The sequence below is a fragment of the Narcine bancroftii genome, chromosome 7 (assembly GCF_036971445.1).
Source record: "Narcine bancroftii isolate sNarBan1 chromosome 7, sNarBan1.hap1, whole genome shotgun sequence".
NCBI classification, from domain to species: domain Eukaryota; kingdom Metazoa; phylum Chordata; class Chondrichthyes; order Torpediniformes; family Narcinidae; genus Narcine; species Narcine bancroftii.
In genome coordinates this window covers 176,340,438-176,363,960 of record NC_091475.1, presented here as the reverse complement: position 1 = coordinate 176,363,960, position 23,523 = coordinate 176,340,438, and the positions used below count along the sequence as shown (strand labels likewise).

The window sequence follows — 23,523 nt, the reverse complement described above, 5'->3', positions numbered from 1 at the left end:
GTATTATTCATATCGTTATGTACAATTAATCGGATAATCCAAGCTGCTCCTCCAAAATCCCACAAATGAAGAAGTGATTTCCTCTGGTTCCTTTCTGACTGGTCATCAGCTGAAAAGTGATTAGAATATGTATGGCTAAAGAAAGACATTGTAGAACAGTGCTTCAATCGTATGGACAATGAGGCATTTGAACTTTGTCCAGCTACTTAAGAAAGCTGCTGTACCACCCAAGCTATCAATAAATAAATAAATAAAATAAACTAAATGTTGTCCAACAAAGATTAACAAGCTTTCACAACTCCTCTCTCTGCTAACACCTACACCACTTGGGCTATATTGTTTCTTCGTCTCCACCACATCACATACATTCCCTCCACTCCTTCCCTGTCTGCAATCTAAATTAAGACTAGACTTCCAGCTTTTCTCAGTTCTGATGAAAGGTCATTGAACCAAAACAGATCTTTATTCACAGATTGTGTCAGATCTATGAGTATTTCTAGCATTTTCTGTTTTATTAGAGTAATGTTGAGATTCCTGAATACATTCTGAATGATTTTGGTGCTGATTGAAATCATGCTTGCATCTTCTAACAATTAAGTGATCAGGTTCTCTACTTCTATTCCTTTTTTTGGTGAAGTTTATTTTAAAGTTTTCCATACATGTAATAATATCCAATTACAAAATATAATAATCAAATATTAAAATCCATTCTTTTACATGATGGTAACCCCATCCCCCTACTAAACTATCCCCAAAAGAAAAAGAGAAAAAATAAAAAATAAATAAAATAGTAAGAAAACCTAAAAGAAAAGTAAGAAACTAGAATAAAAACCTGGTTGCCACAAGTTTCCCCTGGCCACATGGAATTCATCATTTGTAACTTATAGTATTTCAAGGAGGTTAAGGAAGTTCAAGCCTCAAGGAAAAGGTCTCCATATTAATTCCCTCAATTCTTAAGTATGGGCATCAAATTTTCAAAAATACATCATATTTATTTCTCAAATTATAAGTAATCTTCTCCAAAGAGTCACAACTATGCATTTCTGCATTCCAACATTCCATACCTAAATGGGTATCTGATTTCCATGACTCTGCTAAAGCAATCTTTAAAAATTGTTTTTGATATGTAGATAGCCCCAGTTTTGGTTTTATCCCCTCAATATTACTACTAAAAATAACATTGCAGTTTTTGGAAATTTAATTCCTATAATCCATTCTAAATAAAATGCCAAATTTGACCAAAAAGGTCTCACTTTGGAACAAGACCAAGTAGAATGTAAAAAAAGCACCTACCTCATGACCACATCTAAAATACAGACCAGATAAATCCAATTTTAGTTTATTTAGTTTTTGCAAGTGAGGTATAACTGGTGTAAAAAAAATTGTATTGAACTAGCCTATATCTAACATTTATAGTATTTGTCAGCCTGTCCCGACACAACCCAGACCAATTTACTTCATCAATATTAACATTTAAATCTATCTCCCAACGTTGTCTGGACTTATGTATCCCTTGTTTAATAATTCCCTTCTACAACACAGTATACATAGCCAAAATAAATTTCTTAATATACCTACTATGTATCAATATTTTTACATCACCACATTTCAGTAATAACATTGTTGGACCGAGTTTATCTCTCAAATAAGTCTGTAATTGATAATAACAAAAAAAAGATGTTATTTTGTATCCCATATTTATTTTTTAATTGATCAAAGTCATTAAACTTCTACCTTCACAACAATCTTCTATATTACTAATACCTTTCTGAAACCAAATATTTAAAAATTGATTATCCATTGAAAATGGAATAAGTTGATTTTGCATCAAAGGCATTTTGGCTTGAACCACACTCCTTGTTCCAATTTCATCATTTACTTTATTCCAAATTTTAATCAAATGTTTCAGCAAAGGTGCTTCCCTTTCGCCAGATAATAAGTTTGCTTTCCATTTATATATAAACTCTTCCGATTTTGTCTCTTCTATTTTAATCTATGCTGGTTTTTCTTCCTTATCAAATAATGAAGTTAATTTCTAAAATTTGGTAATTGCAAATTTCCTAACTCAAATTTTCAAGTCAGTTTATCTAAAGAAACTCTCGATATCAAAGAAAATTTCTAATTTATTTATTTAATTCTTGAAAAATCTTTTGTGGTATCATTGGCAATGTTTGAAATAAGTATTGAACCCTAGGAAATGTATTCATTTTAACACAATTAACCCTACCCAATAATGTAATTGGAAATATCTTCCACTTATTCAAGTCCTCACTGATTTTCTCGAGTAAAGATACATAATTCAGTTTATATACATTCTCTAATTTATTATCTACCCATATATCTAAATACTTTATTCCATTCACCAGCCATTTAAATTGAGTAACTCAATGGCAGTGAGTATTATCCCCTAAAGTAAGAGGCATAATTTCACTTTTATCCCAGTTTATTTTATAACCAAAAACCGTACCATGTTCCTCTAATGTCAAATATAATTTATGTAACAAACCTATTGGCTCTGTCAAATAAATCAAAAATCATCAGCGAATAGATTAATTTTATATTTCTCGATTAACCTTAAACCCTTTAATATCCTGATCAGCTCGTATTAACTCTGCAAGAGATTCAATGACTAAGATAAATAATGCAAGTGATAAAGGGCATCCTTGCCTATTAGATCTAGTCAATGGAAACAAAAGTGGAGACTTGCCCATTCATAACAACTTTAGCTTTAGAGTTATTATATGAAGCTTTAACCCAATTTATAAACAATGGACTCATCCCAAATTTCTCAAACACCTAAAATAAGAAGTCCCACTCTAATCTATCAAATGCTTGTTCTGCATCCAAAGCCACTGCCACACTTAAATCTCCCCTCTTTTGTGCTAAATGTATTATGTTAAGTAACCTAGTTACATTATCTACAGCTTTTCTCTTTCTCACAAAGCCTGTTTGATCCATATGTATCAATTTAGGAAAAAACTTCAACCTATTAGCTAAAACTTTTGCAATTATTTTAATATCCAACCTATTGTCCAAATCTGACATTCCATCACATTTTCTCCTCTGCACAGGCAATATTTAGCCTTGATAAAGGGTTCCAACCTTAAATATTAACTGACCATTTCTATTCATGATCCTGCATGACCTGCCAAGTTCAGCTATTTATTTATGCAATATTTAGAGATACTTAGGCTTCATCTTGCTGCCTTTATTTGACTAATCTGTGCTTGTTTCAGCAAAAAGATTTACTGGTGATAGAACGTCTCAGAACTGAAGTGAACTGTATTTCCTTACAATGAGTACAATGTTAAGATGTAATAATGTCGAATGTTAGCTTCTGCCTCCCTATGGCTATGATGAAATAGGGATGTAATGAACAGTTACAGGAGATGGAATTATTCTTTTTGGACTTAAGATGCCCAGTCACTGGTGAACTGTGTTGATACACATCAGTACAAGTTGAGGTGGTCCACGTTATCAAGTAGTCAGGTGGAGAAGTAAGAAATAATCCAAAGGTCACACTCCTGTCAGTGATTCCTGCAGGACTGGGCTAGGTGGCTACATTTCCCATAAATAGAAAGCCTGTCACGGTCACACATAAATTGTACATGATATCTGGATCAATTGGCAATTTTGTCAGAAGGTTGTAAATTTTTACAGAATAGTTATTGCCCAAAGGAAACAAAGTTATTGGGTTAGCCATTTTATGCACCCTTTTAAAATGTTGGCTATCTGACATTAAGGGACATCTGCCTTAGTCAGATTCAGAGTTGCCCAGGCAGTAAACGTGTCCCAGGGCTGGCTTGAACTACGACCACTTCCTTCCACGATTAACTGGACAACTTGGGAGGAGGTGGTGGAAATGTAGATCAAAAGTCTTCACCAAGTTATACCCCCCCCCCCACCCCACCCCACCCCACCACCCCCAAGCACCCCATCCCCCAGCACCCCACCCCCCACCATCCACTCGAGGAGTCCAAGTTGCAGCCCTCACAATGAAAATCACAGGCCGACCTGATGTCTTCCAATCTTCAATGAAGCCCATCATCCAGCGTGACCAGCTTGTTCGAAAACCAGATTGTGAGTGAATGTGTGGGGTGGCCAGGAACCAATGAGTAGGAGATGCGGGGAAAAAATTAATTTTCCTATCTCAATTTTAATAACCGTGCAAAAAAGGTAACAATTCTGACCGTTCTTCAGAGTGTTTAAAACAAAGCAGGTCAAACGAGGGAAAGTGGCAAAGATAAAAGTTACTCAGCCAAGGTGTCGAGCCTCGAGCCCGAAACGTTGCTGATGAGGCATCGCGGCTGCAGCAAGTTCTGTTGGAGCTGCCGAGTTGCTCCGGCATTGTTTTCCCTGGGGGCCACGAAGTGTTTCCATCGAGCACTAGGGGAGGGCCAAGCCCGACGGCCTCGGACACGGACGACTCATCCTCTCCTTCACCTTTAACATGCAAATGAGAGCAGCGCGTGAATGGCCGAGCCCGCCCCGCCCCCTCCGCGAGCCGAGAACTCGGCGCCGTTGCTCCGAGCCCAGCGCGTGTGCGGCGGCGGCCTCGTGAGCGTCGAGGGAAGGGGGGTGGGGACGGGACATCCTGTGTGCAATGCGGAGCACCGAAGTCCGGACGTTTCAGATTTGAAAAACAGCTCGAGTAAGTGGGGAAACGTGTGGCGCGCGCGCGAGACAGGTGCTTCAAGACACCCGGATGGGAGTGGGAGGGAAGAGCCGGAGGAGGTGGGGGGACTGCGGGTTGAATGAAGGGGGCAGTTGTTTGTCCGAGGCCTGAACTACTGGCATCACCTTCCAAAGCGCGATTGCACACCCACTTGGCGCAGGGTGCTATTGGTTCCTGGTGAAATTCCCGGACGGAATCTCCTTTCCCCCCCCCCCCCAACTCAGCAATAACCTCGCCTCAGAACGGCGGGGGGGGGGGGGGTTAACACCAACAAATTCGTGAGCTCTTTCCGCCAACGCATATTAACTTCAGTTGCAAGGTTGATTGCAATGACGGCAACTGGTTGAGGAGAGAAAGCTTGAATTCAACAATCCAAACTTTTGAAAGCTGCAGCGAGTTGGTGGGACATTTAGGATTCAAACGGGGATCCATGGAAGCAGCGCAATAATAACTTGCATTTCACCGCAAGAGGTTGGAATCGCTTGAATCGAAATTGTCTGGAGGGTGGAAGTTGGGGTTGGAGGGGGGGGGGGGGTTGCTTGAGTGAAGCAGGGGGAGGGAACCGTGGAAGAGAATGAAACAAGTGGAAGAGAAGAGAATGAAACAAGTGGAAGAGAAGAGAATGAAACAAGTGGAAGGGAAGAGAATGAAACAAGTGGAAGGGAAGAGAATGAAACAAGTGGAAGGGAATGAAACAAGTGGAAGGGAATGAAACAAGTGGAAGGGAATGAAACAAGTGGAAGAGAATGAAACAAGTGGAAGGGAATGAAACAAGTGGAAGGGAATGAAACAAGTGGAAGAGAATGAAACAAGTGGAAGAGAATGAAACAAGTGGAAGAGAATGAAACAAGTGGAAGAGAATGAAACAAGTGGAAGAGAATGAAACAAGTGGAAGAGAATGAAACAAGTGGAAGAGAATGAAACAAGTGGAAGAGAATGAAACAAGTGGAAGAGAATGAAACAAGTGGAAGAGAATGAAACAAGTGGAAGAGAATGAAACAAGTGGAAGAGAATGAAACAAGTGGAAGAGAATGAAACAAGTGGAAGAGAATGAAACAAGTGGAAGAGAATGAAACAAGTGGAAGAGAATGAAACAAGTGGAAGAGAATGAAACAAGTGGAAGAGAATGAAACAAGTGGAAGAGAATGAAACAAGTGGAAGAGAATGAAACAAGTGGAAGAGAATGAAACAAGTGGAAGAGAATGAAACAAGTGGAAGAGAATGAAACAAGTGGAAGAGAATGAAACAAGTGGAAGAGAATGAAACAAGTGGAAGAGAATGAAACAAGTGGAAGAGAATGAAACAAGTGGAAGAGAATGAAACAAGTGGAAGAGAATGAAACAAGTGGAAGAGAATGAAACAAGTGGAAGAGAATGAAACAAGTGGAAGAGAATGAAACAAGTGGAAGAGAATGAAACAAGTGGAAGAGAATGAAACAAGTGGAAGAGAATGAAACAAGTGGAAGAGAATGAAACAAGTGGAAGAGAATGAAACAAGTGGAAGAGAATGAAACAAGTGGAAGAGAATGAAACAAGTGGAAGAGAATGAAACAAGTGGAAGAGAATGAAACAAGCAGAAAATAATGCATTATTTAACGGGAGATGTGAGTGGGCAAGAGGCGGCAGGTGAGCGTATCCCTTAATGCACTTTGGTAGTAATATGGCTTTATTAAAAGTTTCTAAGCAACCAGGCCAGACAGAATAGACCAGCCATTCTCAACCGGTTTTTTGTTTTGGCTGCGGCCCCCTGAGGACTCAAAAGTTTCTCTCCTCTCCCTCCTCCCCTTTTCCTGCGAAGCAGACAAGATTAGTTGATTTCTTCTGTTTTCTCCTATCAACTACATTTTAAAAAAAACATTAAAATGTTTATGTTAAGTGATGTGAAAAGAAAACCCTGTGGCTTGTGATTCCAGAATAAACACAAATGGGGAAATCATTCTTATTGAACATGTAGAAAAGAAGAAAACATGAACCAGCATATTACAAAAAAGAGTGCAATGTTTTGTAAATAATGAGGGAACTTTAAGTATTTTAAGTATAAACTGAGGATGTAAAAACTTAATAAAAATAGCTTTAAAAATAATTCTTATTAATTAAAATTTTAGTGAGGTCTTTGAGCTTGGGTTTCCAGTGCAAATTTTTTGATGTCAGCCTCCAAATTGGATAGTGATAATCAATGTTGGCGCCAGAGCGAATATTAGAGTGTTGGGGAGGGTGTTGCCATCATCCGCTCCTCCAATGTGGGTGCCAAGAGCGCTGCTTTTGTGGTGTCGAGCGTCATTAGCCGCGAGTAAGACTGGTGGGGATGGATCTGACGGCGGCCGTATGGAGGGCACAGCATTAGCTTGGGGGAAATGCCCACTAATGTCCCTCCTTGGCGCTGACGCTGGTGACGGTCAAAGGTCTTTTGTTGCGATATCAAGTCTGTTTTTGGATTTTGTCAAGGAAACTGCCTTGCTGAATCTGCATTCAATTATGTTGAGGGAAAGGCAATGAAAAGTATTTTGGCATTTTCCCATTGTTTTGGAAATCTCTCACCCAAAACCCCCAAATCTTTTAAAAATTGATTGAACTTGCTGTGTGCAATTATATCATTCTGAAGATCAATAAACCTCTCTTGAATTTCAGTGTCAACATCAGTGAGTTGTTCCTCAAATGGAGCTCATATCCAATATGGGATATTAAGGTTCAACAGGTCATTAAATCCTTCCTGCAGATTGTTGCTTTAGGTATTTCACAGTAATGTCATCAGTGCCTTTGCATTCGTGTTCAGATTTGAAAAATGTAAAAATTTCTGTCATCTGATATTGCTCCAATGGACTTTGAGCTTTTTGAAGAAATAAACAATGGGTTTCTTACAACAACTTCATTTTGTTTACTCTGTAAGGTCTTGTTTGATGAAATGACTCAGTGACATTGTGACCATTTCCACTATTAGTAATCAATTCTTTTATCTTGTATGATGCAAGAAGTCCCTTTTCTAATTTTTGTGACGTTTCTGCAATCATCCGTTTTGATTGTTGGCCTTCTTGAAATTGTCTTGAAGGGTTTATATACCCCTTATATATGGTCTCTAGATACTTCAGCTTGCTTGGCCTCATCCTTTTGTTTGAAAATGTATTCAAACACATGGGCAGAGAACAGTCTTGCAGTGATGTAATGAAACTATACAAGTATTCCACTGAATACTGCCCAATGCTTCCTTTTTTTGCTGAGGAACTCTTGGATAAAATTATTTCTGGAATTAAAGGCAATAGATCAAAAGAGGAAAATTGTGTGGAAGACGATTCATAATCAAAGCTGGTTTCAATCACATTGAAGCAGGAATGCTCTGAAAACATTGTTAATTTTCTGCATTTATCGAGGTCATTCTCTGCTGTCTCCCAGTGACTCCAACCTTGAAAAATTCTTGCATTGCTTGGCAACTGTACAGCAAAGCCTAGCAGAAAAGTCCTTTCCTTAATGTTTAATCCCTTCAGTTTCATGCCTCACTACACACATTTCTATTCCTGATATTGTATGGGTTCCTCTGGAATATTTGCAAGGAGTTATCCTTGGGCACTCTTCTTCATGGTTGCCTTTTGGTCAAATCATTTTCTAAATTTCCACTTGACTTTCTAGTTATGCGTATTAGTATCACAGAATTATCATCAAACAATAAGAAGCTGGAGGGACTCAGCAGGTCAGACAGAATCCGTGGACAGAAATGGGCAGTTAAAGTTTCGGGTTGAAATACTTGTGGGGAGGGGTGATTAGCTGGTATAATGAGGTGAGGGTGGGACGGGCCATTTGGAAATTGATGGTAGGATGATGAACTGATGGAGAGGGTGAAGAGTGGAGTTGTAAGATCCCAGACAATTATCCCTTCTGATTCTATCTATTCTTTTCTTCTATTACTTTGTTCCTGCTTATCAATTTCCATCAGCTGTCTCCACTTTCACCCTACCCTGGCTCATTTTTGCACCACCTTTTTACTTTTCACCTTTGCTCTTTCCTTTTGACTGGCACCTAACACCTGCTTTGGTCTCCTTACCCCATCCCTCACCCTCCCATCTGATCATCAGTCTTCACCCCTCCTTAGTTCACCAGTCCCTTTCTGATCCCTGTCTCACCTCTCCCACCCTCATTAATAAACTGCCTTTCTCCTTTATTAGTCTTATTGAAGAGTTTTGTCCTTGAATGTTGACTCCTTTCTCACCTTGGATACTGCCTGACCTGCTGAATCCCTCTAGTTTCTCTGCAAAATCTTGTATTCTCATGAAATTGTTCATGTTCAATTTAGAGAGTAGACAGCACTTTGATTTAATCTCTGTGTACAGTGAGTAGGGTTTTTGTGCAAGCTGGCTTAATGTTCAACTCTAACATTCATATAGTCATATGTCATATAAAGCAGAACAAGACTATAATTACAGAGTATAGATTTACGATGAAATTAAAAAGTACAAAGCAGGGGTAGTATCAGCACTGTTGTGGGGTTCATTCAGAAGCCTGATGGCTATGGAAAAGAAACTGTCTTTCAGCCTCTTGGTGTGCAATTTCATACACTTGAGCCTTCTCCCTGATGATGGAAGGAAGGAAAGAAAGGGAGTGTGCCCAGATGTGGCGGAACTTTAGATGTGGGATACAAGGTGAGGGAAATTTTGCATGACGTCTTGAACCAAAAATTTAATCTTGTCCAAAAACTGGGATCTCAGACAGTGAATCACTTTCATGAGAATAACCTTTTTTATTTATCAGAAAAATTCATTTTTTGCTCACCTTTTAAGATCTGTCTTGTAATTTTCATGTTGGTAGAGAAGTATATTTTCTAATGGTTTCCTCTGTAACTCGTTTTTTAAAATTGATTTACATATTTAAATCAATATATTGGAATGCAATATTTGTATCGCTTTGTCGTCAGGGTGTGCTGGAAACCAAATTAAAGCTATTTTAAAGGCCCATTCAGGCAATGTCTTGATGGGCTAATTGGATTACTACTTCTCCTCTATCTTGTGAAGAAATTGTAGTGAAATTCACATTAAGATTAAGATTGTTGCCATAGAACTGGACAAGGTTAATATCAACTGATGTTGATTTTGCACTTGCATTTCCTGGAATAATGTTTTGCCATTTTGGACAACAAGCATAGATTAGTTAATATTATTAATCAATCCATGCATGTTGTCCAAAAAATTTGTCTGTAACAAATTTGATTTGTATAAAAAAAAAAGACAATAATTCATCCTTTGGAGCAATAGTCATGATGTAGAACAAGGGCACATCTTACTGATGTTCAGCAGTGCTACTGAGCTAAATAGAATTCAAAATCAAATTACCAACTGAGGCAATTGTGAGGTGCTCTGATCTTTAGCTGTAGATGAAATGGCATAACATATCTTCTACTATTAACTATGGGGCAAGGGGTAAATCCTGCTTCATTTAAATGTAGAAAAACTTATCAGACACAGAAAAATAATTTGTTGAGCTTGTAAGGCCAATGCACAAGACTAAATAAAAGTCAAACAGAATAGATAAAATTGTGATCCTTGAGCCATAGGTCCTTGCAATCTTCATTTTTTGTTTGTTTAAACAGTGGTAGAGATGCAAGGAAACTTGCATAGAGAAAAGGAAACTTCAATAATACTCCCAATATAGATGGTTTAATGGTTTGGGGTTAGTAGCCATTAAAGATGAGGTTGATGTGTTTAGAGATGTGAGAGTACACATACTGAAATCTAGATAGTGGTGGTCTTTAGGCTTTTGTATCTTCTGCCTGATGATAATAGAGAGAAGAGGTTGTGACCAGAATGATGGGTCCTTTATGATGTTGGCTGCTGCCTTTAAACGACCCCTTACGTAGATGAATTTAACGGACAGGAGTTCAGAGTCTGCGATGCACCAGGCTGTGTTTGTTACCTTCTGGAGTCTTCTGTGTTTCTGGGTATTCAATTTCTAAATCAGGCTGTAATACAACCTATTGATATACTTTCCAAGGTACAGCCGTAGAAGCTTGATAGAGTATTCAATGACAAGCAAAATCACTTAAGATGCCTTGAAAAGTAGAGACATTTATGCGCCTCCTTCACTGTTGCCTTGATGTGCTAGCTGTAGTAGAGATCTTCAAATATGGACTCCCAGGAACTTGAAGGTCCTAACCCTCTTCACCTCTGTCCCATTAATACGGACAAGTTCAAGGTCTCTCAGCCTCTCTGTCAACAATAAGCTTCTTGATCTTGGTGATGCTGAGAGCATCAGCTGTTCTAGCCCCACATCACCATTTTCTCTATCTTCATTCTGTATTCTGACTCATCATTTCCAGTTACTTGCTAATGACAATTAATTTGTAGATTGAGTTGGAGCTGAACTTGGCTGTGCCATTATGTGTACAGAGAGTGGAGTAGGGGACTAAGCATGAAGCCTTTGGTGCTCTTGCATTGATGGTCAGTGTGAAGGAGGTGATCAAACTGAGAATACAGTTGTGGAGGGACAAACAGTCCTAGATCCTTTAGTTTGGTCATAAGTTTTGCTGGTATGATGGCATTGAACGCCGAGCTACAATGATCAAACACAGAGTGGAGGACCAGCAAGATAGCATCTAATATTGTGATAGATGAATTGAAATGGATCCAGGTTATTCCTGAGTTAGGAGTTGATGCATTCCGAAACACTTCATCACAGTAGAAGTCAGTGCCACTGGCTGATAGTCATTGAGGCATATCACCTTGCCCTTTTTGGCACTGGAATAGTTCCTTTTAAAATTCATCCCCACGGCAGCCAGGATTATGCGCCCTTGTTTTGCTCTAATATTGGGCTTGATGAAGGAGCTTACGAGGACGGATGAAGCTCACAATGCTTTCGATGAGACCAAGGAGGCCCTGGCTCATACAATGATGCCAGTCCATCCATGAATGGATGTACCGACGGCCCTCACAGTTGATGCGGCCAATGTGGCAGTAGGCGCTGTCCTGGAACAGTTCGTTAACAACTCATGGAGATCTTGTCTTTTTAAGTTGCCACCTGTGACCACCCTAACTGAAGATCAGTGCATTCGACAGAGAGCTGTTAGCCCTCTCCCTGGCTGTCCACCATTTCCACTACTTCCTGTCTACACAGATCACAAGCCACTCACTTTTGCCTTCTACAAGTCCTCCAACTCATGGTCCACCTGACAACAGAGGCACTTATCTTACGTCTCTGAATATACCACCTCCATCTGTCATCTCTCAGAAAAACAAAACGTTGTCGCTGATGCACTCTCTAGGCCAGCAGTCAATGCCTTGTCACAAGGCATCGACTACTGTGACCTGGCTCATGCCCAGCAAGACGACTCAGAAACGCACAGCCTCAGGACTGCGGTCACGGGATTGCAGCTACAGGACCTCCCACTTGACATCAATGGCACTACACTGCTCTGGAACATCTCCACAGGCCAACCCCAGCTGCTGGTCCCTGCCCAATGGAAGAGAACGGTTTTCGATATAATCTACGGCTTGTTTCATCCTTCCATTCGAACGAGAGTGCAGTTGGTATCTGATTTGTCTGACACGGCCTACGTAAGTAAATCACAGAGTGGGCAGATAACTCCATGGACTGCCAGACTGCAAAGGTCCAGCTGCACACCAAGCACCAAGTCCAGCAGTTTGATGTGCCAGTCTTCTGAGGGTCGCGCTTCCTACTCAGGGTGGTGGACAGGGTCACCCGATGGCCAGAGGCCATCCTCCCCCCTCAGACACCTCCACTGATACGTGCGCCAGGGCTTTCCTCTCTGCCTGGGTCTCCCACTTTGGTGTCCCGGCGCATATAATGACTGACCGAGGAGCTCAGTTCACGTCTGCCCTGTGGAACGAGCTCTCCAAACTCTTGGGCACCCAACTGCATCATACCACAGCCTACCATCCTCAAACCAACAGGCTGGTTGAGCGCTTCCATTGTCACCTAAAATCAGCATGATGGCATGACTCGAGGTCCAACTAGATAGATGAATTGCCCTGGGATCTCCTGGAGATACGCACAATGCTTAAGGATGACATCAAAGGCTCCTCAATGGAGCTAGTCTGTGGTGAGACCCTTGCAGTCCTGGGCCAGTTCCTTCCTTCAGCTCCCATTCAAACCACCGACACCGCAGACTTCCTCGAGCGACTGTGAGACCAATTTGATTTACTTGCCCCACCACCACCATCGAGACATGGTCAGCTACCTTGCAACTACCCCCAAACTTATCCTCCGAGTATGTATTCGTGCGAAGGGGCGCGCACAGGACTCCCCTTCAGCGCTCCTATGAGGGACCTTACAAGGAGCTTCAATGGAACACATCCATTTTACACTCGACATTGGGGGCAAGAAGGAACTGTTCACACAATTGTTTGAAACCAGCTCCCCTGGACTTGTCGTAACCAGTATAGGTTCCCCCACTGATACGTAGGAGTTGGCCGCTGAGACATGTTAGGTCTGCTTTGTTCATGAATGAGTGAGACAAACACCAGACTGAGTCGAAATCAGGGTTCTTTGTTCTTTATTACCGGATTGTAACACTTGCGACTAACAATGTTAGTCGGAGAATGCATTCTGCCGTTATCAGCAAAATGGTGATTTTTTTATACCCTTGGATACATGCTTAGAACATCATCATATCATTACTTGTCCAATGACTAAAACTGTTGCTATCCTTTCCCTGCTAGCTTCCTGCCTCTCAATCCATCAATGTCTCTCTTATCTTGTAAGTACAAGGATGCATTCACATCTTGTTACAGCCCTGTACAGGGTAACTCCTTACACATTCCCATCTCATGATGTTTTACCTTACAGACAGCAGACCTCATCCTTGACGCATCGTGGGGGGGGGGGGGGGGGGGGGTGTGGTTGTGTGGTGACACACTTAGTTGCAGCAGTGAACCTCCCCCGCTTGTCACACGTGGTCAGCAGGGCAGCCACGGCAAAGATGGCATTGTGAGGCATTCTCTTCTGGTCCAGACCAGAAGGGCACGTGTGCGCTTGCAAGCTCTGGATCTTTTGGGGCAGGACAAGACACAGCCTTAAAGGCTGGAGTGTGGAATTCAAAGTAAAGCACTTGTGTTACTCAAACTCTCAGCCTGTTGTCTAAATGTTTTCGCTGCACTCGTGCACAACCCACTACGATATCCTTGTTTCCTGAGCTTGTCCAAGCCCTGAGTTTGTCTGCCTGTTATTCCTTTTTCATTGAAATAAATGCAGTTTAAACCATGGGCCATTACTCATACTTGCTCTGAGTAAAGTATTAGCCCCCACTTTCTCATCTGGCTCATCTCTGCTCTAAGCTACATCCCCCTGCCTATGTAGTTTAAACCTTTCTGAGAAGCAGTCGTAAATCTCCCTGCCAGTTGAGATGTAGCCTATTTTTGTTGCACAGATGATCTCTTTGCCAGAAGAGTTTCTAATGATCTAAGAAGGCTCATGTACTAGCTCCTGAGCCATGCATTTATATGTCCGATCTTTGTATTCCTAATCTTCCTTGCGTGTAGCTTTGTGGGTAACCCAGAGATTACTACACTTGAGGTCCTGTTTTTTTTTTTAAGTGTCCTTCCTACTTTTTCTACCTATATCATTGATACTAATGAGCAGAATGACTTCTGTCCCCTTGATAATGTTCAATACTGTTCACGTCCTTGATCCTGGCATCATTACACCATCCTGGTGTTTCTCTTGCACTACAGAACCTTATGTCAACTAAGGAATTGACTCCACCCTTTGCTGCTATGCCTCAGAGCCTGTCATGGTGCTACTGACCTGGCTACTATCATCCCCTGAAAGGTAATATAACCATAACCATATAACAATTAGAGTACAGAAACAGGCCATCCATATAACCATATAACCATTTACGGAGCGGAAACAGGCCATGTTGGCCTTTCGAGTCTGCACCAGTTCACTGATTTTGTGCGCCCTCTTCAGGCATTGGTCCCGGTAGATCTTCATTCAATAACGATCTTGCCATTAATTTGCCAAAAATGCAACACTCAATTATAAACATCTGGAAAATTTACTTATCTAACATCTGCCAACTCCCATAGGTGCCTGTGCCAAGGGATTTACTGTATATGGTCCATCTATCAACAAAATTATACCTACTGATTAATTACTTGTCCTTATTAATAAAATTTAAACAGAGAGATGACTGGACAAGCGATATATTGTAACTGCAACATGTGGGAACTAGTAAAGTACTGATTTAAGTGATCTCCCCCTGCTCCCTGCCTATAACCCTCCAATCCCCTCACATCCACGCACTTATCCAACCTTAAATGACAAAATTGACCTTGCTGCAACCACCTCTTCCGGAAGGTCATTCCACTCAGCCACCAGTCTCTGAGTGAAGAAGCTCCCTTTCATGTTACTTCTAAACTTTTGCACTCTAACCCTTAACTTATGACCCCTGGTTCCAATCTCATCTACCCTCAAGGGGAATTTTGTCCTTTAAGAAGAGGTTGGATAAGTGCATGGATGTGAGGGATTGGAGGATTGTGACCAGGGAGCAGGTAAGTGGGACTAGAGGAGATCACTTAAATCAGCATGGACGAGAGGGGCCGAGATGGCCTGTTTCTGTACTGTAATTGTTCCCCATACCTGCCACAAATGGTATCCAAAGTCATGTTAATGAGGGGGATTGGCACAGGGTAACCCTGCATCGTTTGCCTACTTATTGCACCTTTTCTAGTGGACACCCAACTGCCTGCAGTCTGTCCCTTGGGTGACTGACTCTGGACAAATTTTTTTCAATAGGTTGGCTTCCTGAAAAAAAATTGGGATTATGACAAAAACTTCAAGATGAATGCAAAGCTAATTTCAGATTTGCTTTACCATGTAGGAAGTTGGAGAAGCATCAACTTAACTTTTATTGAATTCAGCATGTTTAATCGCATGATAATGTGTTAGTTCAACTGACTTAAAAAGGTTTTGCTGCTGATTTTCATTTGTACTCAGCATCTGATGCCTCTTGTGTCAGTGTTCAACAATAGTCAGCCAGCACTGATGAATTCTAATTGCACTGATATCGCTTTTCCATGGTTCCAATGTCCTGGTGAAACCTTTCACTACGTTCATCACTGACTGCAGCAAAATCAGAGGGGAAGTCCAAATGCGAATGCAGAAAATGAATTTTCAATTATACGTTGGACTTCATGGTCTTGCCTGCTTGAAGCTTGTTGTCAATCAGCTGGATGTAGTTTGATGCTCTGTAGTTGCCGAGAAAATTCTCAGCAACATCTTTAAATCCCTTCCATGCTATTTTCTCTGGTCTCACTAGCAGATCTTTGAACCACCTATCATTGATAATGTGTCTGATTTGTGGACCGACAAAAATTATTTCCTAATCTTGACATCAGTTATTCTTGAAACATCTGTCTCAAATAGTGAAATCCATCACCTTCCTTGCTCATTGCTTTCACAAAATTTTTCATCAATCCGAGTTTTATATGAAGAACAGGAAGAAATATCATTATTGGATCGACAAGTGGTTTATGTGCCAACCTTTTCTGTCCTGGAAGCAAATGCTTATGGAGCAGCCAGTTCTTTTTTAATGTAATATGACTCTTTAGCACAGCTATTCCATTCACAAACAAAACAACAGTACTTGGTATATCCGAGCTGCATTCCTAATAGCAGGACCAATACTTTTAGATTATTTTTTTTGTTGAGCCTAGAATTGATGTACTGGTCATTCATGCCATAGCTAAGTAATTGCTCACCTATGAGCAGATGCATTGATTACTGAAGCCATATTGCTGAGATCACTGCTAATCTCTGCATTATTTGCACTACTTGATTCCAGCAAAGGTTTAAACTGCTGTTAAATGTTGCTGGTCCTTAACTGTGAACACATGTTGACTGTCGTGCTGTGTCTTTCATTTCTGCCAATTAACTCACTGAGATGACCATTGAATTTGAAATACACCTAAATAGACAAATTCTGTGCTATTATTTGGATTTGTTTCTTCACAAGCCTCATTAGTGACATGTATGAATGGAAGTCTATTTCGATAAGTAATGAGGCAAATTTCTGTGGGGTTTCTGGAGATGTTCCCTTTTGTATTCATTCTGATGACGTTTATACCTTTTAAAAGTTGATTACTGTAGAATAAATAAATTGTTGATATTTATACCATTTATAACATGCATTTCTACCCAGATGGAATATTGAAGATTTTGGATAAGCTAAGGAGGATGGGGCAAGGGAAGAAGTTCTTCAATTCATGTAGGCTGTCTCTCCAGAACAAGTATTGGTTTGTGTTATATGTATTAAAGCTGAATTAATCTTTAAATTGAATCAAGTAATTCAAGTTAGGCTTGCCAGATCATTTTGCAATTGAAGAGCACTGGGACAAGTTGTTTCAAACTGTAGCTATTTTAAAAAAAATGTGCATTTCCTTTCCCTCCCCGCCCCCCCCCCCCCACTAATTAAAAAAAACTTAAATGTGAGACTTGGACCTATCCTGTACCCATACATCACCTCGTTAGTCAGCCAGTCTCCATCTTGAAAACATTTTACAAGAGTGAAACACAGAAATCTGCGAACACTATGATTGTTACAGTTTATAGGAGCACATTTGAAAGTCTCCATTATTGTGTGATAAGTTAGCTGTAAAGCATTAGACTGAAGTTTATGGAAAATCATCAAAATGTCCAAGAAGATCTCTGGGGTTTCCCTTTCCTCTATTGATGTCATGTAAAGAGAGAAGTCATGTAATATGAACCAGTCTTTGTTCTGGAGAGACATGCACTAAGAACTTCCCTTGTCACATTCTTCTCATATATACCCCTTCCTCCCTAGCTCATCCAAAATCCTCACTATTCCAACTGTGTAGAATTGCGTGTTAAGTAAGTAATGATATAAAGATCAACAATTTATTTATTCACCAGGAGCGTGGCTTAAATAGAGTTCAAAGAATTATTGAGGAAATTTTCCATCCATCACAGTATCTTTTACCTATTACCATCAGGGGAACGAGGTACAGGAACATCAAAATCGGGACTGCCAGGCTAGGAAATAGCTTCTTCCTATAGAGATTGATGAACTTATAATGGAATAAATTATTCCTAAATATTTACATAATTATTATAATATCTTTATGTATATATGTAATTATGATGTGCTATGTTCTGTGTACATGCACTCATTGTGGATTGCTGTTTTGTCTGGTCGTAGATGTACAGTCAGATAATAAACTTGAACTTGTGACCAAAAGAATCTGCTACTACATTCAAAGGTAATGCAACTTGTAGTGAATGAATAAAAAATTTATCTTTTTAGATAATGCATGAATCAGAAGCAGAAACTATGACTAGCTCATCCAATAATACTTTCTGTCCTTCCATTTCTCCTGGGCATTTTGAAAATCTCTAGTTTGTCTGAATTGTTTGACTAATTTTATAAACATAAATTTAAAAAATATATATTGGGACTGTATAAATCATGAATTTTTTGGGTGCTGAGTTGAGGAAATAACGTCGAACGATGAGCTATGGATTTTAAGATTGAATAGCATCCTCTGTTCTGCTTTGATTTGCTTGTAAATTAATAAAATTAATAATTTGAAGAAGCTGATTTGATGAAATGTATATCTTTTTACTTTTGGGAAAATGGTACTTGTGCTATGAAAATCTTGGTATCAGTTCAGACCAAGAACACAAATGTTTTGATTTACAAGTACTAATAGGTCTCGCAAATCCTCTTTCTACTTTTCACAACCGCTTCAACTTTTAAAATTGTCAGTCACAGCTCTGGATAATCTTTGTGCATTGTTGATATTGAAAAACATGACATCTTGATTCAAATCACATGATGTGTAGAAACATTGTCACTTGATTTGAATAGTCATTATTGACATTATTGCTTGCATTGTATTATTAAAATCAGTGCTTGTGTAGGATCCACTATGTATTCATGTAATTGCAATGACCAAATGCAGTCACCTTGTCAGAAAACAGCACCTGTATTTCCAGTTAGATTGCCTCAAAGATTATGAAAACTTAATTTTCCAAATATTATAGTCATGATACTGAATGCATAGTTATTGTGGCTTGTGAATTAATTTAAAAGATTCTTAGATTTTGGAGAAATTTTTCCTGAAGTTAACTGAAACATGGTATGGTTAGTTTAAAAGGTTGGCAAAATAATCATTTGTACAATTTCATCTCTCATGTGAACCTGTGCAAATGATGCCACAACTAAGATGATTGAAAGGAGCTCAAAGAAAATCAAGTGAAAATTATGGTAGCTCTCAAGTCGAAGTGATTATGAATAACAAAATATTACTTGAAAACTTGAACATTAATTATAATTTTTTTATCAGTAACAATCACAGTTACTGCTGCTGATGGACAAGTAATCATGAAAAATCACTGCAGCCAATTATTCAAATAGAGGAATGAAAGATCTTGTGTTTAGTGTTGTTTCTGAAATTGTAATCCCCAAGTTAGCCTGTCAAACAGAATGTGGTATTGTTGGTTTTAATGTTATTTGAATAATTGTGGCACCCCGCACTGAAAACATTGTGTTTAGAAAGAGTCTTGCATTGTTTTCTGTGTACTGCATATCATCTTATTTGTTTCTTCTATACCATGATGAGACAGAGCTGAATCTCCAAAGGAAAATAAAAGCTAATTGTTAAATAAGAATGTGACTTTTTTTTTGTTGCAGATATTGTTTTAGGATTAGTTTTTGTTGAAACATTGTCAAAATGATCAAGGTTTTCATTAAATATTTAAGAAAAATGGCTCTTTTGTTGATTTTTGGCAAATCTTGTAAGTGACTAACTTGAGTTAAGAAATAAATTGACATTTGTGAACTTGACTGTTTAATGTTTGACCAGTCTCTTAACTGGTTGGGCAAAGATTGACTAATGTGATATGTTTCAAATTCTTCCAAAACATATTTTGTATCTATCCTTGCATGTAAGAATTGCAATCAGCTTCAAATAATTATTTAGATTGGCCTTTTGGCATTATAAGTTATGTACATGTTGGCTAGCTGAAACACACACAAGACACATGCATCAGGGAATGCTAATTTCTACTACTGAAGGAAAATGCAAAATGACCTTGTAATTCTAGGAAGTTGTGAAATATCCCTCATAGGTAAATAGTTTGGTTTCATTTTAGTAAAATCAACAAATCAAATGTATTTTAGCTAGTTAAAAATGAAAAATAATGCAGAGTCTGTATTCATTATTCTTAAATATTTTTAAAGTACGTATTCCAAGATCGTTTTCCCTGCTGAAAAAAAAACCATACACTACAGAACAGAAACAGGCCCTTCAGCCCATTTTGTCTGTGCGAACTATTTTGCACAGTCTCATTAACTTGCACCTAGACCATATTCTTGCAAATAATTGGAGGACATTTGAGAGATGGGACATATCTTCCTTAAAGTACCCAAGACTTGTGCATCTACAGCCTGGCATCCTGTGTATGATTATCTATTTTAGCCTGAGTTCTCTGATAGTAGGCTCATGTTTTGTGAAAATGCTAGAATGATCTAGTTAGGCTACTTGATGGAACGGGATTTATCTTGGGATTGTTATGTGGCACTCTGATACATAAGGGAACTACAGGACCTGCAAAGAAAGCTCTATTGTTTGAACACCTCCCAATCAACCTGACAATTCCCAATCAATTGGCTCCATAGTGTTTTTAATGTGAGGTGTGCCCGGTAAAGAGTTTTTTTTCCTCCACTAGAAAGCAAGAATGGTTTGAAGAGATTGGCCAAGAGATTCAGGAGCTAATAAATCTTGAACACTGTATTTTTGGACCAGAAGTGCTATAATAACTAGAATGAACAAATAAAAAAATTGATAGGCACATAAAAGCTGCGATCCAACCAAAAATCTCAGAGCCGAAGAACTGATTGTCGAAGAAAAGAGTGTATGTGACTCTTCTACAGCACACCTAAATATCCAATATAACATGAAACCGTGAACAGATTCCTACTTAAGTTTTGAAACAAAGTAGATGAGCACTTCTGGCGTGAATTTATTATGCATTTTCATTGATCTTATTGGTGGATGCTATGAGTGACAATTTTTCAACGACAGACATAACTAATGGAATAATTGCAAAAGAACAGGAATGGAATTGATTGAAATGTACAGGATTCTGTTTAGTCTTGACATTGATGCAGGGAAGATGTACTTTATTGGAGAATCTAGAACTAGAGGTTGCTTTTGATAACAAAGGGGTTATCTATTTTATACAGGATGTATTTTTTTTTCCCCTGTGGGTCATATCTTTGAAAGCCTTTCTCAAAGCATGGTAATATTGAATATTTGACTAATTTTAAAGTAGAGGCAGATTGCTTCTTTTTGAGCAAAGTGATGAAATGTTTCTGTTCTTCTTTTCTTTGGCTTGGCTTCACGGACGAAGATTTATGGAGGGGTAATGTCCACGTCAGCTGCAGGCTCGTTTGTGGCTGACAAGTCCGATGCGGGACAGGCAGACATGGTTGCAGGGAAAAATTGGTGGGTTGGGTGTTGGGTTTTTCCTCCTTTGTCTTTTGTCAGTGAGGTGGGCTCTGCGGTCTTCTTCAAAGGAGGTTGCTGCCTGCCGAAGTGTGAGGCGCCAAGATGCACGGTTTGAGGCGATATCAGCCCACTGGCGGTGGTCAATGTGGCAGACACCAAGAGATTTCTTTTAGGCAGTCCTTGTACCTCTTCTTTAGTGCACCTCTGTCACGGTGGCCAGTGGAGAGCTTGCCATATAACACGATCTTGGGAAGGCGATGGACCTCCATTCTGGAGACGTGACCTGCCCAGCGCAGTTGGATCTTCAGCAGCGTGGATTCGATGCTGTCGGCCTCTGCCATCTCGAGTACTTCGATGTTAGGGATGAAGTTAGGAATGTTTCTGTATGCAAATGATAAATATGTAGATGATCTAGCAATGATCATCTTAAATGTAAAGAGGCTAAAAGGGCATAATGGCCTAAACTGCTCTTAATTTGTATGTTCATTTTCAAGTCCCTTCTATTTGTCACAATGAAAGTCTTGCAAGAATCCTCCTCAGTGGCCTCTTACCAATGGTTGGAGTTCATCCTAGAATCAAAGAGTGGATTCTTATGAACAATAGGCATTGTGGATACATGGTGAAAATTAAGAAAGGTTTATGTAGTATCATCAACCACTTTATATGGCTGTCTTCAACCTTTTCATAGCCTTCAATTCTGCTAATAGTGAGATTATGGAAGATCTTGTCTAAATGTTCTTGTCCCTAAAAATTCACCTCTCTTTCACTGTTCCAAGATGTGATCATCACTAACAGGTCGTGGGAAACTTCATCCAATATATACCCATTTTCTTAACATTACTTGCTGCAATCCTTATTTCACTTTCAACAAGATAATTTGAGGGTGAGTTAGGTAATGTTCAACCATCATTACCTGCACCCCAAAACCAAGATCACACTAACTTTAGTCATTGAGTTACAAGTTGCCAATAATGCTTTTAACATATACATTCAGAGGTTGAGGTCAGAGTTGGTGTTGACTCTTTCACTATAGCATAGAAAAGGATCATATAAACCTAAATATTGAGAAGATGAAGGGTTTTCAGCAGCCACCTCCCATCCCACCCTCCTTATAATAACTTCCCTTATCTTCCTAACAGAATTTCCATGAAGCTGGTTATTGAAGACAAAGTGCACGATGACCTCCATTATGCCCAGTCCAAAGTTTCATTGGGTGTGTGTGTGTGTGAGGTGAAAATACTGTCTTGTCCATAACTCGTTGAAAATGGTTGTACAAGTAGATAGGGTGTTTTTATTTAAAAGTGTATGGTATGCTTGGTTTCATTGGGTGAGGCATGGAATATTAAAGAAAGGATGTTGAGGCTTTGAGAGGTATACCAGGATGGTGCCTAGTTTAGAGGGTATGAGTTATGGGTAAAGATTGGCTAAACTTGGGTTTTCTCCTCTGGCGCATAGGAGGTTGAACAATGATCTAATAGAGGTGTATAAAATCATGAGGCACATTGAAACTTAGCACATTACAGCACAAAAAAAGGCCCTTCAGCCTACATTGTTGTCCAATCTGTATAAACCTACTCCACAACAATCTAATCCTTCCATACTTCATGCCCATGATGAGAGAGAGGGAGAAGTATCAGAACCAGCACCACTAGGCTGAGGAACAACTTCTTCCCACATGCAGTAAAAATGGTGAATGATCAAAGGAACTGCTCACACTAACCATCTGTGACTCTAATTTGCACAAAGCAAAAGCAATTTATTTATTTATTTATTTTTAATATTATTTATCGGTATGTGTGTTATGTCTGGCTGTGTTCCTGCATGTTTTGCACCATGGTCCAGAGAACACAGTTTCATTGGCTTGTACTCATACAATCAGATGACAATAAACTTGTTAATCTATTTTTCTTGTATCGTGTGCCTATCTAAATGTCCCTATTGTCTCACCCTCCTCCACCCCACAGCAAATAATTTCAGGGGCCCACCCTGAATTTTTTCTATGATTGGAGGGGGGTGGGGGGGGAGACATGCCTCTGTTATCTTCCCTAAACTTTCTTCCACTTGCCTTATACAGATGTCCTCTGGTATTTGCTGTTGTCACCCATTGTCAAGTTGATGTATACACAGGGAAGTTGATATACACACTGTGGAGTCTATTGCAAGACTGACACTTGCAGGCTGGGCTTATATACATCACTGCTTCTGTCACATGGACAGGAAGTGATGTCATCAGCCCAGATAAAAACCTGTGGTTCCAGATCAATTTCCAGCATGTTCCACAGCACATCTGCCACTTTGGGAGCCAGTTTGCTTGCTGGTAAGTGGGTCACCACATGTCCAGCCCCTTCACCCATCCCTCCAGAACTGTACCCCCAAAGTC

General features: G+C 39.6%; 1 protein-coding gene and 1 long non-coding RNA gene across 21 annotated transcripts in view; one reads left to right on the top strand and one right to left on the bottom strand.

Moving 5' to 3' along the window:
• Positions 1 to 4,342, bottom strand: part of LOC138739429 (uncharacterized) — a 112,696-nt gene extending 108,354 nt beyond the window's left edge. For 6 of the 8 annotated variants that reach the window (XR_011342237.1, XR_011342236.1, XR_011342238.1 and 3 more), the window contains exon 1: positions 4,015 to 4,342. This is a non-coding gene — a long non-coding RNA (uncharacterized lncRNA). Of the gene's footprint in view, positions 1 to 1,578; positions 1,652 to 3,994 lie in introns of all 8 variants that reach the window. The other 2 variants (XR_011342233.1, XR_011342234.1) reach the window with 2 other exon arrangements.
• Positions 4,343 to 4,491: 149 nt separating this feature from the next.
• The window catches only part of LOC138739425 (spermatogenesis-associated protein 13-like), a 160,053-nt gene continuing 141,021 nt past the window's right edge, over positions 4,492 to 23,523 (top strand). For 3 of the 13 annotated variants that reach the window (XM_069891420.1, XM_069891430.1, XM_069891425.1), the window contains exons 1-2: positions 4,492 to 4,651; positions 17,831 to 17,891. Coding sequence is in view for 3 of the 13 variants with exons in the window: in XM_069891418.1 (XP_069747519.1) it covers positions 6,258 to 6,300; positions 17,831 to 17,891 (104 nt within the window). In the remaining 10 variants the exon portion in view is untranslated. Of the gene's footprint in view, positions 4,652 to 4,757; positions 5,147 to 6,195; positions 6,301 to 16,819; positions 16,880 to 17,830; positions 17,892 to 23,523 lie in introns of those variants that run through there. The other 10 variants (XM_069891421.1, XM_069891431.1, XM_069891426.1 and 7 more) reach the window with 6 other exon arrangements.